Here is a 19,410-nt window from a genome sequence, read left to right as displayed (position 1 = left end):
CTAGTTTCTGGTTTGCTACTCATCCTGGAAGTCCATGTGGCCCTACCTGGCACCGTACTGGTGAAAGTCTCAGACTAGCTCCCTGTTTAAACTGGTGGGCATCTCAGTTTGCTTTTCTCATGGGATGTTAGGCTTCTAATCATTCAGATGTTCACAGGCAGAATACTGAGTGTAGACACATCCTCTCTCCTCTCTGCCACTTACTGATGCACATGTGACACAGCAGCCACATCTGCAATGACTCTGGGGCAGGGTATTTTTATGTTTTACAAGTTGGAATCCATTACATCCTAATTATCAAGTATGTAAAAAAGAATTATTGTGGTTTATTAAAAAAGAAAAATGTTTATGATGGTTATGGAGGTTCCAATGCCAAATGGACTGACTACATGGATTTGAGCTTCAGGTGAAGCTGTCACATTACTGCAGGAGCACGTGGGAGAGCAAAACCAGGAGTCACAATGCAAAAACAAACAAAAAAAGAGGAAGAAAGCAGAATTTTCCATTTTTCTGTGAGGATATATTCATTGGCTTTCTATCAGGTTCCCATTACCAATAGCATCACTTCATGGAAACAGCCACACCATAGCATCTACGTAGACATTTTGTAGGGCCAGGGTCACAGCTAGAAGATAGCATGATAAACATGAAGGTGAGATAAAAACACTGTAACCTCTCATGAATGATGAAGTGTGTGTTCCAGGCTTGATCACTATTAATCTCTTTTGATATAAGAGTAAATGGACAAGAAGAAACAAAGAGGAGAAGAAAAAGAAGACACAAGAGGAGGGAAGAAGAAAGGGAGGAAGGAAAGGGAGAGGGGGGAGTGAGAGAAGAAGGGACAGGGGACGGAGGGAGGGGGAGAGAGAGAGAGAGAGAGAGAGAGAGAGAGAGAGAGAGAGAGAGAGAGAGAGAGAGAGAGAGAGAGAGATTGAGAGAGAGAACACTATTAAGAACAGGATTAGTACTATGGCACTAGGTTAGCCCTGCCACCTACCAGTCCACAGAGACCTTCCTTCACAATGAGCTGGTTCGAAGTATTTGATATCTGTGTTGGAGACAGAATGGCCTGTATTTCTTTCAGAATACTAAAGCAGAAAGCAAGTTCAGTAGGAGGCAATTTCGGTTAATACCGAGAAACCAGAGAGGTTTATGTCTGCCTTTCAATTACCCTGGTCTTTCAGGCAGTTTGCACATTTGGGAACATGAAAGCTGATGGCATGATAGGAGTCCCTGCTGTGACAGCCACAGACCTACAATTTGTCTTTTTATTTGTTCCTGTCAGGCTGTGGAGGCAAAGCTCCAGATTTTATACTCAAAAACATCAGTTGCATTGAAATACTTGTTTCTTTAGCCCCGGGTTGAGGGGGCCAGATTGAGAGGCTGCTGTTGTTTCTGAGGGGGGTGTGCTGGAGGCAAGGGTGTGGGCAGACAGAGGGTTCCAGTCACGGGTGGAGGACAGTCCCCTGCTTTGCTCTGTCATCATTGTGATTTCCGTGCTTCTTGGTGAGGACACACTTGGGATGAATTTCAGAGGGAGGGCCTTAGGCACAATTCGGGCCATGATTATTAAGAAAGAGGAGAGTTTCCTGCAAAAATATACATGATATAATATGCATTTGTAGGTCCATACCTAGTAACAAGTCAGCTCTGGGACCTGGGAAGGCAAAGAGGAAGGGACATTATTGTCAATAGTAAAATAGAATTTTCCCATGAAAGAAAAATTTGGCCTGAGAGTCTCATGAGAAAGTGACTAACATAAAAGGCTCAGAATTAGTGTTGTGACACCAAGCACAACCAAAGTGCACTGTGACAATGTTTCATAGGTGGCCACTATTGAGCCCACTCACCAGAGCTCTGAGTCTTCTCTAAATACATGGCACCAAGAACAACTCCTGCCAGGAGTGATATAGATCCATGCTAGATCCACCAACCTGACTTTTGTGGCTACATAAGTTTAAAGCTTAGACAGGATGATAATGAACCTTGGAAGACACCCCAGAGAGCTTAATGATTTAATGAGCATGGTATACAGAGTCACTGAAGTAACAGAGAAATGCGTCTTTGAGGAGATGAAGGCCTCAATCCTCTCCAGCCTGGCTAAGGTGTTTCCAAAGCTGAGTACAGCAAAGGCATATGTTCGATAAAATATCTACTTTGCAAAACTGTCCTAGTTTTAACAGCTAGTCAGTAGAAGGCTGTGTGCTTAAGTCTAGAATTGGCTCTCGTGCCTCCCATTCTGTTCCACCATATTGTTGATCCCTTAAAGAGTAGGGGTTGCTTCTTGCTGTGGTGTTGTTACTCTGAAGCCGTAGCATAGACTGAAGTGACTATGTGTGGTGGTGTGAATAGGAATGGCACCCATAGACTTATGTGTTTGAATGCTTGGCCCACAGAGAGTGGTGCTTTTTAGGAGGTGTGATGTCTTGGAGTAGGTGTGGATTTGTTGGAGGAAGTGTGTCACTGTGATGGTGGACTTTGAGTCTCCTATGCTCAAGCTGTGCCCAGTGTGGTACACAGTCCCCTTCTGTTGCCTGCAGATCAAGATGTACAACTCCCAGCTCCTCCAGCACCATGTCTGCCTGCACACTGCCATGCTTCCCGCCATGATGATAATGCACTAGGTCTTTAAAACGGTAAGCCAGCCCCAATGAAATGCTTTCTTTTGTAAGGGTTACCTTGGTTATGATGTCTCTTCACAGCAATAAAACCCTAAAGAAGACAGTGCATCTTTCACTTTTCTCTGTGGGAAGCATTTCGCTCCTAATTTTCCTCCCCCTTTCCTGTTTTCTCTTCTGTTTTTCCCTTTTTCTTGACTGGGGATCCATCACAAAGGAATGTGTTTTAAAATAAGTTTTGGGTATACAAACACGATTCCCACTTGTTAAAAATGAAAGGAGGGGGGTGGGAAAACAGGTTGGTTGGGGACATATTTGTAAAAGTATGAGGATCTGAGATGATCCTCAGTTCCTAAGTAAAAGGCATGGCGTGGTGATGTGCACTTGTAATCCCAGCAGTGCAGAAGCAAAGGCAGGAATATTTAGAAAACAAAGACATACAGATCCCTGGGGTTCATTGGTCAGCAAGCCTAGCATGGTTGAGTCCCACATCCTCATGAGAGACTTTGTATAAAAAAAAAAAGGCAGTCCTGGAGGAACAGAACCCAAGGTTGACCTCTGATCTCTACAAGCATGTGTATACACTCCCCTGAAAAAGACAAAAGTAAAATGCCATACCAACGCAATGGATATGTGTGTTTATTTTTATATACAGAATCAATATTGACTGATTTAATACTTCAGGACATAAGGCATCTCCAACGATTTTCAAATTTAATCAATACTTTGATTTTATAATGGTCAAGCTGAGGATGTTGCCATATATATATATATATATATATATATCAAAAAATGAGAGAAGTGTGCTTATCATTTCATAAATTATTTGAAATTTTGTCTTTATCTTGAACCCCAACTCACTAATGATTTTTAAAATATGAAACCCAAGTCAACAACTCAAGCAGCAATTAAAAGAATCAAATATTCTAACACAATTAAATCTGAAGATATACTAATTTGGTACAAGCTGCCAAATGTCAGTAGGAAAATAATGCATGTTTTGCTTTCTGGAATTAAACCATTATATTTCTATAAGAGCAGTGACTTTGTGCGCATGGTAAAATGGTCCAATAAATAACACAAAATAGAGTCTTGAATCTGAACTGAGGTGTTTTAGCCGGCATCACTGTCATGTGAACTACATACTATGGATACTGGATGTTCAGAGCTAAGAGCTGCCAGGAACACCCTGGATTGGTCACATGTTTGATTTTTGGCCATTACGCATTTTGTTCTTGCCAGATTTTTCAGGACTGCCACATGTGGTTACCCAAATCTAAATGGAGTTCCTAAGATTCTGTAGCTTCAACAACCAGCCATCATCTATCCTGTTCAGAAAGCTAGAGAACCAAGATCAAGATGACCTGGTGTCTGTGGAAGACCACTTCCTGTTTTGCACAGGGCTGCCTTCTTATAGTATCTGCACACAGAGAAAGAGAGAGCTCGGATGCCTCTTTTCATGGGCACTAATCCCATCACTATGTCTTCATCTACATAGAGTTTCATTTCAGTAGCCAGGTCTTAGCTTGAATACTGGGTTCTACTCAAGAGGCCTGAAGGAGCTATAGCAGTGGTTCTCAGCCTTCCTAATGCTGCAACCCTTTTAATAAACCCTTATGTTTGGGGACTGCCAACCATAAAATTTCATGTAGTTTGTCTACTGTTATGAATCATAATGTAATTATCAGTGTTTTCTGATGATCTTGAGTGACCCCTGTAAAATGGTTGTTCAACCCCCAAAGGTTGAGAACTTCTGTGCTATACCAACGAGAGGTGCCATTTATTACTACTCTCGTCCACTACCCAGTCTGCATCCCTTTGTCTTCAGCAAACATGTACACTGGTAGTGGTTCTTTCTTTATAGACTGAGGGTGAACACGCCTTCATTTATTGAAGAAATTTGGCCATTAGTAATCACTTCCATATTAGGCTAAAGCCTCTCAATGACCTCAATCACAGGGTGTGTTAACATTAAGAGACATCCTAAGATATCTCCCATATTCCAGACAATAATATTCTTGGCAAACCACCCCTGGGCTGAACAACAGTCTGTTTTGCCCTGGATAATCAGAATCAGTCACAATGTCCTATATTACAGCAATCTTTTATAGACCTTTGCAGTCTGATTTATGACTGATATCCTCTGAGGTATGGTAGCGAAAGTGTTTTGCTGCTCTTTTTAGATGAAGGGAAATTGCTTTGCATGGTCTTTACTAATAGGTCCAGAGAGAAAAGCATTTGTTAGATCAACAGCTGCATGCTAGATGCCAGAGGGTTTGTTAATTTGTTCAAACAATGAAGTCACATCTGGTACAGCAGCCAGCTGCTGTTGGAGTCATCACTTGGTTGAGCTATTGGTGCTCTATTGCTGTTCTCTAAGATCCATCTCTCTTCTGTATAGGCAAAATAGATTAATTAAATGGAGACTTGGAGTTAGTCAGAACCCTCATCATTGAAGTCCTTGATTTCAGCAATCCCTCTAGAATCTCAATACTGTTTTGGGATTAATATTTTACTAGATTGAAGCAGTTCTATTACTTTCTGCTTGGATTTTCTAACCATAATAGATTTGAGTTTCCAAGCCTGAGAAGCAATATAGAACTTTTGCCAGCTGTTGATGGTATGTACTGTATTACACATTCTGGACTGGCAAGATAATCACAGGGCACATTCAGGCCCACTGTAAATGGATGTGGGTCAAAATTCCATTGATTGCTTGGCTTTCACAACTGTCTGGCCTGGAGGACCTAAGTGATGTTTTGTGTCTCCTGTACTTGGTGTCAGTGTACAGCCAGAGTGTAGCAGTCTCAGAAATGACCTCTTGTTTTCTTTCCAAAGTTCATTGTCTCCCTGGTAAAAGGATACAGGAATCCAGGGAAGAGTCAGTTTCTTCAATCAGTAGTGAATTGGGATCTAACCTCTCTTTCACTGGAGATTGTAGGTCTGTCAGCTAAGTTTGGGAATTGAAGGAGATGCGATTCTGCTTTGATTTCTTGGGTTTGAGTTTTAGTCAGTTGACCTGGAACTTTTCTGCTCATATAATTCAAGAATGAAACAAGCATCTGATCAATTTTATCTTCTTCATTAGGAACACTGATCAGCCAGCGATGGTTACTTTGACCTTGCTGCCCAGCATGATAACACACACCTTCAGTGCTGCCCATATCTGACATCTGCTTCCTCTGTGTCTGATAACTTCTACTACATTATGGTCTTAAATCAGTGGCTTTTCTTTCCAATGGGAGATCTTTGCAAAGACAAGTGACCTTGGCTCCTTTCCAGTGATGCAGGGGCCTTACCAGTCTGGATGATTAGATCTAGGATGACAAATCCACGCTAACATTCCAATCTTTCTAAACCTTTGACTTCTACATTAAAACAAGGTAAACCAGGCATTTCTGATTCATTCACTGTGGTCCACATTTTAATCCCACAAGGACACAGACTAGGTAATAGAGGAGGGTTGTAATAAATGGCACCTCTCATTGGTATGGCACAGAAGTTCTCAACTTGTGGGTAGCAATCCCTTTTGGAGGTCGAACAACCTTTTCACAGCAGTCACCCAAGGCCATTGGAAAACACAGGTGTTTACAATTTATAACAGTAGCAAAAACTACAGTTATGAAGTAGCAACAAAAATAATTTTACAGCTGGGGGGTCACTACAGCCTGAGGAACTGCATTAACGTGTTATAGCATTAGGAAGGTCGAGTCAACCATGTTTAGTTAACCAGCTGAAATGTTGAACTCTTTCTTCTCTCCTGAACATTTTGAGGTCTGCTCAATAAAACCCTATCAACAAATTGGTCAGAACAAACCTTTTTTCATCAGCATCCAAATCCCCCACACAGTTTCCATTCTCACACTCCAGTCTCAGTAAAATGGGAATGCTCAGCTTGCTCCTTTGATGTGTAACATACTTTCTTTTGGACTGTAATTTGTATGTCCCCTTTAAGATGACATATTTGGTCTTGAACTTAATTACAGAGTTAGAAGCAAAGGTGCATCTAGGGGTGGGTCAAAGGGAGAATCAACATGCCCTTGTGTAGCAACTGCCTCAAAGAAGGGAATCTAGCTTCTTGTATTGTTGATATGACAAAAATACCTTTATGGCAAGTAAAGAGAGCAAGGGTTTATTTTGCCTTATAGTTTGAGTTACCATGTTTCATAGTGGGGAGGTTGAGGTGGTAGGAGCTTGAAGCAGTTGACCAATGGCATCTGAGGTTAGCAAAAAGAGAGCGATAGATGGATGCTGCCTAACTCTTGTTCTTCTTTGTACCCAAGATCCCACCCAGGAAATGGTGTGTCCCATGTGTAGGGTGTGTCTTCCTACTTCAGTTGACCTGATCCACAAAATTCTTCCCATGTTAAGCTAAGCATGTTAAGGCTTCTTTTATAGATTTGTCTAGATCTAGTCAGTTAAGTCAACACAAACCACCACAAAGTCTTTGCAATTTCTGGAATAATCCATTGTTTTGGAATGGAAGATGGTTGTTTATATTTTCTATGTCCCGGTACTTCAAGAGCGCTGTTAAAGGACATTACTGCTCATTGAGAGATACAATGGCAACTTTTACTGTTTTTATAAAATAAACATTAATTTTTTATTTTCCCCTCACTTGCTTTTTCTCTGTTATACATGAAAGCATTAAAATCGTACATACTAATTCATGCCATGCATACTGATTTGTACAAAATTCTGAAACTGACACCAAATATATTTATCTACTTAAATACTTATCATTATTTTGGTGACACTTTGAAGAAAATCTTAGCTTTGGGGGACATAGAGTGCATTATCATTATAGGTAGCTACTCTACTGTGCAGAAATTCATAAATTTTTCTTGCTCCCACATGACTGTAAATATTACCTATTGGTCATTCTTCCCTTATTCCTCCATAGTATCTGCTCTTTCTGGATCCTGGTAACGATCATTTCCTTCTCAGCTTCTATACTATTGTGTTTTAGAGAGTACATATGGGTGAGACCATGTGGCACTTGCCTTTCTGTGCCTGGTGGACTTCAATTACCATGGTGTCTGCCCATTCCCTTTATTTTTGTCACATGTGTCAGAATTTTATCTTTTTTTATAGCTGGAAAGATATTCCGGTGTATGTGTACCACATTGTCATTACGTGTTCATGTGTTGATGTACATTTGTTTCCATTTTTTGGCTATTGTGTATAGTGCTGAATTAAATGTAGGAGTCTAAGTGTCACTTTAGCATGCTGATTTCAGGTCCTTTGAATATATAGTCAGTGGCTAGTTTTAGTTTTATATGAGACATATTTTTAGTCTGTTGAGAGGTGTCTCCATGCCATTTTTGTTTCCATCTCTCAACGTGTACAAGGACTCTATTTTCTCCATATCCACATCAGCACTGTCATTGTTAGTTTTTTTTCCCCTAATAGCCATTGGTCTTGAGGTAATAGCTCACTGTGGTTTTGACGTGCATTTCCCCTGAATCACCCTTAGTGAAACCTTTCTGCTGTCCAGATGGGACTTCAATCTAAGAAGTAACAGACTGGAAAATAATAGACCAGCCCTTCCCACAGGCCAATATACTCTGTCTGTAGGTGTGGCACAGCCTCCCAAACCCAATTACAGGCTCTGAAAAGAATGTGAAACTATAGTTTTCTCATGATTCTATTGGAAGCAGGGAAAGATCAATTCAAATGTCTCCCTACGTCTCTGCAGAACTGAAAAAGTTCTGGTAAACCTGTCCTGCTGGCAAAACAGTTCCCCAAGTTGTCTGTTTCTAAAGTAGAGGCAAATTGTGATCCCTTTGCAGTTAAGAATGGATTTAGTGAACTGATTCATCCGTAGGTTTTGCCTTTGAGAATATTTGGAGGAAGTGGAAGACAATACATAGGAAAGATTTCTTGTGTTTTTCAATGGCTCTCAAGTTGAAAAAGAAGCGTGTTACATGTATTTGAAAAAATCATATTCTCCAAATTTATCTTGCCTTTAGAATAGCTATGTAATTTGATAAATAAAATCTAGGACACTTTATCCAGGGTGAATGATTGTAATTAAGAACGTTTGTTGCATAAAGTTTGACAAGTAGAGGCAGGAATAAACACCATTATTTTAGGTCATGACTTCTTTCTATGCATATGCGCACACAGATCACACATACATGCGCGCGCACGCACACACACACACAGACACAGACACACACACACACAGACACACACACACACACACACACACACACACACAGAGTTTTACTTTGGTAAAGAATCCCACAATCCCTTTCTAGTGCTTCTCTTGATCTCATCATGATTTCTAGTGTCCTAGTATAAGAGACATCTGCAAGAAAGTTAGTGAGAGAGAATTACGAAGAAGCTAAAACTGTGTTGACGTCAGAAAGCTGTGCTCTGCCTGCCAGTGGTTTCTGGCTAGTTCCCAGGCTACTAACATACATGATTAACTGTGCTTTCTCTAATTCCTGTACGAAGGTGATTTAAAAGATAATTGTTTAGGATCAAGCAATAAAAACTACTATTAGGAGCTATTTGCTTAATTTCAGAATCATTGAGGGCTCCAGATGAAATGCTTCATTCTGAATTTTATCCTTTGAAACTCTGGCAGCGCAGAGACCATTCCTCCTAAACGATTCTTTTGGAATCCTGTTTGTTTCTTCCCATCTGTAATCTCTGTTCTCTATTCCAGTAACATTGTCCTCGTCTAAGGGTCAGCAGAACAAAACATCCCTTATTTACCAGCAGAACACTGGCTCTCATTGTTGGGTTCAAGGGAAGTACACAGAATTGCAAAAAGAAATATGATCTTAGCCTTCTGCATCAGTTGCTGGACCTTTTGGGCAGTCTGTGAACACTGCAGAATCTACCTTACAGCAAACACGAGCTTGCATACAGAAAAGTGATTGCATATGGCAGTAAAAGTGAGACAATCAACAGGAGCCACACTAACAGGGATCTGTACTGTCTCCCATAGAAAGTCAACACATATTTCTTCTGTGTTGCTAATTCTCTGAGAGCCACAGGACACTTTTCCTCATGCTAAAAATCCTTGGGAAGAAGCACAAAATGCTCTTGGAGGACTGAGCAGGAATATTCTTGGTGACTATGAGACAATTATAGTGAGTGGGAGAGATTAATAAAAAGCCTATTATGAGGAAAAGATCTAAGTTTCTTCTGCCACAAAGACTATTTATTTATTTGATTTATTCTGTGGGTCAATCAATCCAGGTGTTTTATATATATAAATATAAAACACACACACACACATATATAATTATTGGAAAAAAGTGCTAAGTCAAAATTTGTACTACTGTTGAAGATTAGGATTCCAGTGTGTCTCAAACCTATTTATATGTTTTTTGTTTTATTTTGATTTGAAGACATTCTCCTATAGGCCAGGTTGACCTTGGATGTGATGGGAAGTTATAGAAAACCTTGACTACTCGATCATCTTGCCTCTACCTGCTGAGTGTTGGAACTGAAGGCACCTGTCACCATTCCCAGTTCAAGCCACTTTCTATTAAGGTTTTTGCTATACATTCTGAAGTTACTCAGCACAGTGTTAAAATGGAAAACGATACTTGGATACATACTTAAAATTAATTGAGACTAAATAAAATTAAAATTTTAGTTTTTCAAATGTATACAACATTTTTCAAGGTTCACATGGCTAGTGGCTATCACAGTGGTTAGTGTAGAAAGATGAAATTATTTAATCAGTGAAGAAAGTTTCATTGGATAGTGCTATTTTGAAAAGTCATTTGATTTCAAATAACCTGCCAAAGGAGATCAATTAAACCCACATTCCTTATTATTTTTATTGCTCCCTTTCATATGTTATGATTGGGAATAGTTTGTTATTCTATTAGGAATTTAATAAAGGCCATTACTCAGATAATTTATTTGATTAGACATAGAAGTTTGCAAATCATTTTGGTGGGATCGTGGACCCTCTGGGCAATGGTTTCCTACAGGTGCATAATGAATTACCTTCGAAATTGAGTGGTTTAAAATGCAAAGATTTATGGTTTTAGTTTTGTGGCTCAGGAGTTTGGGAATAGCTTAGCTTGATTCTGGCTTAGAAATCTTGTCGGAGTGCACTGCTTCTGTGGAGTGAGCAGTTTAGAACGTGGTATCTTTTAAGAACCTGTCTTGGCCACTACACTCGAGAGTTCACAGTAGCTGTGGTCACCTGCACAAGATCGGCACAATAACAAGCCAATTGCCATTCTGATGTAGAGGGAGAAGGGGTTCATGAGATCCCACTCCTGAGGTTCTCTGGACAATTGATGGCTTCAGGATGAGGGAGGGAGTCATTTTCTTTAAGAATGTGGTTCCTGGTAGGTTAACCACACTCACCGGATTGTCATACTCTTCGGGAGTATATGGGCAGAACAAATTAGACTCAATGTTAAAAAAGAGACATGAAGTTGGGAGGAGCAGTGATGTGGGAGTAGATATAGGATGAGTTTGTATGGATGTGTGTGAATATCATTAAAATGCTTTGTATGAAATTTCCCCTCCAAAAATGGGCCTGGTATCTTATATGCAGCAAAGACGAAATAAATTGGATTATTGACTAAACAAAGAAGCCCTTGACTCAGGCTTCCAAGTAGAGTTTGTCATTTTAACAGTGTGCTGAGTAACTTCAGAATGTATAGTGGAAGCCTTAATAGAACATCTAAGGTCAACCTGGCCCATAGGATACACCGTCTTTAAAACAATATAAAACCATCATTTCTGCAACATTTTATTGATTGTACTTCAGTCCTGTTTACTGGTGGAGGAAACTACATTAGGATCCAGGATCTTTGGAAACCATACTGGAGATTGGCTCCATCAACTAGAACATAGAATGATTTCATGGAACATTAGCATCATGAGGAGAGATTATTTTTTCTCACTGTTATGTTCCAAGTGGCTGTGACAATGATGTAAAAATTGTAGATACACAATGAATGTCTAAGTGAATGAATAAAGGACTGTAGGTTCATATTCTTCAACTCAAAAGACTACTTCAATCTCTAGTTTTGTAGGATCAACAGACTTTTCCTCGGAGAGTTTGAGAGTGAGGAAAAGAGAATGTAACTAGTAGGAATCATCATGGATAGTCTGTCTAGAGGGATAGATTGATATCATTGCTAATACATGAGTATGTTTCATAGTGTTTGTTGTTAAATGATTGTTAAATTATATATATATATGATATACATATATCATATATATAAACTTTCAGTGTGTACTTTTGAAAAGGGTAAACAATTGTGATCCAGGTATATGAAGAATATGTCTATATTTATGTACAGATGCATATATTCACACACAATGAGTGTGCATAAAATGTATACTTTATTGCTGCAGCTGAAAAATAGAAATTTTACTTTTTAGCAGAATGTCAAAAATGGTCTTTTGTAGAACAACACCTAGCATAATTTTGATGCATAAATTTTAACCTTGGAGACAAGAGACAGGTTCTAGTTTACCATGTAATGATATTTGGTTGTGGGTAGTGATTCAAAGTCTGACAGCAATATTAAAAGCCTGTGTGTAAAAGATAGTGGTAGCCCTCTTCTTACCTGTTGTGTAATTGTACAGTGTGTACCACTCTTTGGTATCTGCATCTGCTTGGGTGCACATTTCTCAAGAGAAAGGGCTAATCAAAGCCATGTGGCTGCCACTAACCAAATAACAGGCCATCTCTGAAGTGAATTTATGAATTTCCTACCAATGGAAACTGCCTGGAAGACTATGCAGTGTAAGGAATATACTTGAATCTTCTTATCCTAGCTGCCCCATCTGCCTTTAAGAAGATGTAAGTTTGTGAGTTCATAGGACAAAGACAGGAGTTAGTTTTAGAAAAAGCCTAGCAGTTTATTTCTTGATGGTTTACAGTGGGATGCTGATCTCTTTACACCTTCTCAGGAGGGTCTGTAAGGTAGCTTCAGCAGCTCTCTGGACACTGATACAGGGGTCCTGCCGGAGTGCCTGGAGTCCTGATATGGAAACAGATGAACAGGGAGGGTCAGTGCTTAGTAGGAAAAGCCACCCAAGCCAAAGCCTGGTGTATACAGCCCTGCAGTGCTGTACAGGTCAATCTGTGTGGTCTCAAGTCAGTGTTCACCTTTTGCTCTAAAAGATGAAAAGGGATGAATGGCTGGGGATGGAGCTCGGTGGTAGTGTGTGTAGATTGAAATTATAAGCTTCAATCTCCAGAAGAGGAAGTGCAGAGAGGAGAAGGAAGAAGAGGAGGAAAAAGAGGAGGAAGAGGAGGGAGAAGAGGGAAAAGAGAAAAAGGAAGAGGAGGAGGAAAAGGAGGAGGAAGAAGAGGTCATGACTGTGATCAACAGGTTTAGATATCAGGACATCATTAGTAATAATGTCAGCAAAGGGGTGGAGCTGGAGGCTGTGATCAATTCATAGCAATTCTAGGGTCTAGGCAGCTCCAGAAGATAACTGGATGCTAAATTTCTCTATTTCCGGGCTGATCTGGAGCTTGGAACAGTTAATCTCTCTTTCTCTAAGAATGAAACAAAAGTTCGTGCACACCATAGGGGTGATACTTACGCATGGTGAGTTGCTCTCTGTCTAATAACTCCACATATCGATTGGTCAAATGGAGAATAATGGCATCTAAAGTCAGCAAAAGAAAAGGTTACTGCTTCCACTATCAGGAAAAAGTTGATCTGATTGTACATAGTCAAAAGGCAAATGGGCTGACTGGTGACTGGACAGATTATATAAGTCCCCATATGCCTCTGAGAATGATGTGAGGAGAGCTTCTACTGGGTGTTGAGCAATGTGTATGAAAAGTGTTTGCACGTCCAGTTCATTTAGAAATTCACAGTCTGACCTTCTTGGGGTGGGGAGAAGTTATCATCAGGTTTCAAACCTGCATGAGGTAGGGTTTCTGAATTTGTCAAATTTATAGTGTAATTAAGGCAATGACATGTATGATCCAATAATAAGTGGAGTTAACTTGATCACACTAATGGACTGGACCTGCTTAATATGGGGTGGGTTCCTTAGAGCAGCCTTACAGAGAGCACTTAACATTTTATAGGAGAAGAGTCTTTAGAGACTCACTTATTTTCCGTGCCATAGACTTGGCATGGAGGTGACACAGGGGGGAGACACATCCCATGTCACACAGCAGAATCAAGGGCCCCTCTATCAATGTGCTCGTCACTTAGATCATTTTGCTGTTCATGTGATCATGTTAAGAACACAGAATGTGGGTCACAAGAGAGAAAGAGGTAACATATTTATTCTGCAGTACCAGGCTGGGAAAATAAAGAGCAAAGACTTGGAGCAGTGGATCTTGGAAGACTTGAGAGGAGAGCAGTCAAGTGAAGGTGATTAGAAGAGGCTGTACATTTTCATTTGTGAAAGAAAAGATGATATCACAACACACATCACACATTTCTTCCCACTTCCCACTCCAATCTTTTCCTGCCTATCATTTTCATACTGTTTCAGGGAGAGTTCAGTCAGAGTGAAAACTAAATGGTAAAGAACAGACTCGCGTGTGTTGGGACCCGGAAGGGAAGTTCACCTGTGAGCTTGACAGCTGCACTCCTGATCATCTCCCAGTTGCTGGTGAAGAAGGTGAATGAATGTGTGTGGAGGATCCACAGAATTTCCTGATTCTTCTTGGCCTGGAAGAAATGTGAATGATTTCAAAGACAGTCATTGGAAAGTGACCCTTTTGACATCTTTCATTCCGTATGTCTCAGAAGAAAACGTTAAAAGCTAACTAACATTCATAGCCATGTATTGGTTGATTGAAAGTTATCTTGTGGCCATTTCAACAAAGATTTAATCAGGAAGGCCCTGGAGATCAAGGAACCAGTTAACAGACTTGGTTCCAGGACCAGAGAAGAAGGGATGTTTAATGGATTTGACGAGGAGGACAGTGTGTGAGAACACTAGGGATCGCTGCCATCCCAGTGAGGCTAGCCTGACCCTGTTGTTATTATCTCAACAAAACACAAGAAATATAACAGATGTGATCTGAAGAGGAGACTTCAGTCAGCTTCTTGCTAGAGATTGGTACCAATTGTACACATCCTTCTGAAGTTTGTCTAGACTCCTGTCTTGCTATTTTGGCAGCACCATCTGCTATACACTTACCAGTTTCATGCAGAATTGCCTATAGAAGTCCCTGGCCCGTGGCAGGTCTGGTTCTAGGAGGTGGTCTAATATCCCATAGAGCTCCTGAAGGCCCAGGAAAGGGATACAGATGACCAAGACATCGCGGCAAGCCTAGAAAACAGAGCTTTTCTATCATAGTCTGTGACACTGGGGTCATAAGGGAGCAATTGCTCACTGATACAGTGAAAGCAACAGTAAAAGCCTGTGCCTTGATAGAAAGGAAAAGGTGGAAAGAGATGCCAAAACGGAATTCTAAATGGGAGGAGTGGCTTTTGTGTTCAGTTTTGAAGAATGACTTCTGGCCTAGTTTCTGGTTCAGAGAGAGAAGGGTTACTTGTGCATCTCAGCCCTGGGGGGGGGGAGAGGGAGAAGGAGAGGGAGAGGGAGAGGGAGAGGGAGAGGGAGAGGGAGAGGGAGAGGGAGAGAGAGAGAGAGAGAGAGAGAGAGAGAGAGAGAGAGAGAGAGGAGGTGAAGGTGTCTGCAGGCCTACTCACAGCTCCAATTTTGGGGTTAGGATCCCAGAGGTGGAGGAGGAATGAGATCATGCTCTTTTTCACTTCCTCAGCAAAAAATATCTTCCACTTTCTTCCTGTTAGGGAGGCTAAGTCCTCAAATAGGAAGATGGATGTCAGTCTCACATCGTCTTGCTCCTGCGGTGACAAATGGATCTTCTCACAGGCTATTGCCCACTGGCACCCATTTGGTACCCAACCCGACCTTGCCACACTTCGAGCAAAGGAAGGCAGGCCAGTCTCTGAGCATTGGTGTATTCTTGTCATTGTCTCTCTGTATTCCATGGACTCTTCATAAACACGTACACAGCTTGAAAAAAGAAATCCTCTAGACTCGGTTTTGTTATAGAACTGAAGACTTGATCGCTGCCTTTGTGGGGAGATATGATTGCAGGATGACAAACAGGAGAGTTGGCAGCAGGAAGCCGGGGTGATTCCCATTTGTTATACACTTTCATAAAATGTGCCGGTTGCATCATTAAACCTAAAGCTGTGGGTGTCTCATCTAAGCTGCACAGGGTCCGGCGCTCATCTCTAAGATGCCAAGTGTCTTTTGTAAGGGGATGAAAAGCTACATAGGAATCTTGGCATTGAGTCTCAGGTCAAATAAAAACTTGACTTGTAGAAAGACTATCTTTTGTCTGTTTGGATATGGTTCCTGCTGATAATGAATTTGATGATGGCCTCTGGCTGAGGCAGGAAATAGAAGGTAGGACATACAGAAGGCAGAAAGGATTCTGGGACAGCACGAGACGCAGGAGATTCACCTGGGAAGATGTGATGAGACAGGTGCGTGGTACCTGAGGAGGGGTAACCAGCCATGTGGCAGAATGTGGATTCGAATGATTGGGATATTTTATGTTATGATCTAGAAGAGCCTAGCTATATGGCCAAGGTATCTGTAAATATATTTTGATTCTGAGTCTTATTTCTTGGAGTATGGGGCTGGGAGGAAGAACCAGACCTAACCTCTACACTGCCTGGCCCTCCTGTGAACATGTGAAGTTATGGGAAATTTTTATTTTATTATTATTATTCTTTTTTGGTCCAGCATAGTTGGAAATGATTTCAAGGAGCAACTTGTGATATGACAGGAAGAGCAAGTTAACTCACATGTGTACTTTGCTGATGGTGTTCAAAGTTACAAGAGAAAGAAGCACAGATGAGTTTTCTGGGTAGGCCAACAAAACTAGCTTGAAAATTAGGGAACATCTGTCAAGTTCAGTGTCCTTAGTTTTCAGTTGAGAGAAATGGATCAACACTGAGTGAACTGATTGCTGGTGGTGGCAGTGTAGCAAGAAGGGGACGGAAGTGGTATAACGCAGCCAGGGTGGGCGTGGCAAGCCATAGTGGGCGTGGCATAGTCTCGATGGTGGCAAAGCCACTTGTTTCACTCCTGCCCTTTACTGAAGCATCAGTGTTCTGACAATTACAGGAAAACACTTGCACACTGAGGAGAAAGAGAAGAAAGTTGACTGATGACAGAACTTATGCTTAACCTAGAGCAAAATACAGAGGGCAAAGTATTAACCGAGTTACCCACATTGCAGGAAGCAGTGCTGCTTGAGGGAAATTTGCATGTCTATATTAACGTCTAGGTTCTGTGAAATTTTTATTCATATGTGGTGGAATTAATCCTTACTGGAAGTGAAAAGTGCCTTATCTAATCTCCAGGAAGTATTTGCATATTTTTTCTTTTATAATAGTACGGGGCGACATTGCTTTGAAATTGTTAAGACGTCTTGTCTTGGGGCTCAAAGCCAAGAGAAATATTATTATTTCAGCAAGAACCCAGGAACGCTAACAGATTGGGCCTGAAAGTCAGATTTCAGTTATTCCATTGCTAAAGATTGACATCAATTATCTGTGGAGTGAAAAGGGGAACTTTTTTTTCCAGAAAATTCTACATTGGGTGGGAGATCAGTAAGCATTTTTGAGGATAACTTGGGAATTAAGCTGATGTTAAATAAGGAAAATGGTTGGGAAAAAATAGGCAGAGAGCTGTTTTCCCATGCCAGGTCACGCTAGAATATAAACGAAGAATGGGATGTTAAAATACAACACTTGGGAATTACACATAAAAATTAAAACAATAAATTAAAATTTTATGCAATTAAAACCTAAAGCTAACAAGCCACCAAAGTTTCAGAAAGGAAGGGAATTATTAAGATTCTGTAGTAAATAAATAGGGCAATGTTGTACTTGAAAGGAAGTTTTTCTTTAAATTCTATTTGATACTCCTCAGGCCTCAATAGGAGATTTAACTCAGTTTTCTATAAAATATATAATGAATAGAAAGATTAGGTTTGTGATGAACAGTGGAGGGAATATATGTTTTCAGTCTGGAGACCAGAAGATAAATAAGTAATTTAATGAGGCTTAATGTTTATGAAGGCAACACTAGAGAGGGAAGCTAGCAGTTCCCCAGCTCCTCAGGTAACAGGACATGAGGAGAATTTATAGATTATAAAAATATTAGTTTGAAGAAGTTGTTGTGAAACAGATTTTTACATCCACAGCAGTGACTAAACAAAACATGAATACTAAGATACAAGTTTGTAGAATACAGAAAAGAAATGAGTCCCTTTCATCTAAGATTGCTTAGTGATCTTTGGTAATCAGTCAAATAAATTACAATTTATAAGCCTCAGGGCCCCTTCATCAGTTATCAGCTCTGCAGGGAGACTGTGAAAGCCGCTATGGGCAATATGCTATCAGCGAGTGTGGCTGTATTCCTATAAAACTCTATTGACAAATGCCGAATGTGAGCTGGATTTGGTTCATGAGTTGAAAAGAGTCTTTGAATTCGGGAAGTGGAACAGATCGTGTTGGAGGAACTAGGAATTGTCCCGATTTCTGTATTCCCTAAAGCAAATGAGTTGTGAGCAGTTTATTTGGGAGATAAACACAGGAGACAAACATAGGGAGTGAGAATCAGAAAGGGAATTGAGGAAAGAAAGGAGCATTTGTGGGTGTCCTGCCCTCACAGGCAAGTGGTACTCAAACCTTTTGTAAAGTGAGGACTCTGAGGAATTTGTTCAAGTTTCTTCCCAGGGCTAGATTCCTCTGTAACAATTCTATCCCGCTCTCTTAGATCAGTTGCGTTTTCAGGGCTAGGGAGTGTGCTTGGGTAGAGGGACATTGGGAGTCAGCAGCCTGTATGGGAACCACTTGTGGAGGCTCTCTGGAATGGCCACAAAGTGCTGGTGGGACACCCACAATCTTCTCTAAGCACTACCAGAACGGGCCACTGTTCACTCACTTCTTCCAGGGAAGGGAGATTCCCGAATAGGATCACTTACGTCTTCAAAGAACGTTCTTGTTTGTAGCACTATTTCCTTGAAGTAGAGGCTGATGTCTCTTTCTGTGAGCAGCTCTAGGATCTTTTTCAGAGCTTTCAAGCTTTCACAGACGACTTCCGTGCGAGCCAGGTGGTACAGGCCTCTGATGATACATTCTAACATTATCTGCTTATGCTTCCTCACCTGTAATGAAAACAAGGTCTCTTGATCTATAAAATGATCGTGTGTCTCTTGAATAGGGTAGCAACTCCCGGGTGGGAATGGTGGCTAAAATTTGGGTTATGAGCACATGTACTTCAACCCAAAGCTGTTAATTTAATTAATTCACCTGGTTTCCACGAGGCTTCCAGATGGCTAGATTATAACCTTGAAACTCTACTTAAACAAATCCTTTCCCCCAAGCATGCCTCTTACCTTGTGAGGAGCCCCACATGCTGTGTTGCCCAGGCCTCGGATAGCCATTTGCCTCAGAATAGCATTGGAATCCCTGGTATTCTGATCCATAAAAATCAGTACATCTCGAAGATTTCCATGCTTCCAAAGGATTGGCTCCTTCATAAGCTGAAACCAACAAACCCCTCTCCTTTATTTAAGGGAGTCCCTTCCCTTGAGGGGATGGCTAAAGGCATCTAGCTACAATTAAAGATGGCTCCTTACTGCTGTGGAGTGGAGGAAGGGAGCCTTTAAGTGAACCAGCAAATCTTGTGGTGGCTGAGTTCCGGATGTGAGCTACCCATAGGTAATGGTCTAAGGTAATGGAGAATGAACTATCTAGATAGGAGGATTTACTCAAGTAGCAGCAAAGATAGAAGTTACCGATCCTGTTCCTTCTTTAGGTTG

General features: G+C 40.9%; 1 protein-coding gene and 1 non-coding gene across 5 annotated transcripts in view; both read right to left on the bottom strand.

The window, feature by feature from the left end:
* Nucleotides 1–123: 123 nt before the first annotated feature.
* On the bottom strand, nucleotides 124–253 carry LOC120101296 (small nucleolar RNA SNORA17). Its single transcript, XR_005501671.1, has one exon. It is a non-coding gene; the product is annotated as a small nucleolar RNA SNORA17 (small nucleolar RNA).
* A 12,198-nt stretch (nucleotides 254–12,451) lies between these two features.
* Mroh2b (maestro heat-like repeat family member 2B) overlaps nucleotides 12,452–19,410 on the bottom strand; it is a 60,122-nt gene continuing 53,163 nt past the window's right edge. For 2 of the 4 annotated variants that reach the window (XM_063282035.1, XM_039102574.2), the window contains 7 exons: nucleotides 18,985–19,131; nucleotides 18,571–18,753; nucleotides 15,251–15,406; nucleotides 14,736–14,867; nucleotides 14,158–14,260; nucleotides 13,170–13,235; nucleotides 12,452–12,598 (listed from right to left, as the gene is read on the bottom strand). In XM_063282035.1, the coding sequence (XP_063138105.1) occupies nucleotides 12,492–12,598; nucleotides 13,170–13,235; nucleotides 14,158–14,260; nucleotides 14,736–14,867; nucleotides 15,251–15,406; nucleotides 18,571–18,753; nucleotides 18,985–19,131 (894 nt within the window). In that variant the 3' untranslated portion in view covers nucleotides 12,452–12,491. Of the gene's footprint in view, nucleotides 12,599–13,169; nucleotides 13,236–14,157; nucleotides 14,261–14,735; nucleotides 14,868–15,250; nucleotides 15,407–15,508; nucleotides 16,719–18,570; nucleotides 18,754–18,984; nucleotides 19,132–19,410 lie in introns of those variants that run through there. The other 2 variants (NM_001047908.2, XM_039102575.2) reach the window with 2 other exon arrangements.

This window comes from Rattus norvegicus, chromosome 2, assembly GCF_036323735.1.
Source record: "Rattus norvegicus strain BN/NHsdMcwi chromosome 2, GRCr8, whole genome shotgun sequence".
In the NCBI taxonomy this organism is placed as follows: domain Eukaryota; kingdom Metazoa; phylum Chordata; class Mammalia; order Rodentia; family Muridae; genus Rattus; species Rattus norvegicus.
The sequence above is the reverse complement of the archived record's forward strand: the minus strand, read 5'-3'. Positions and strand labels throughout refer to the sequence as shown.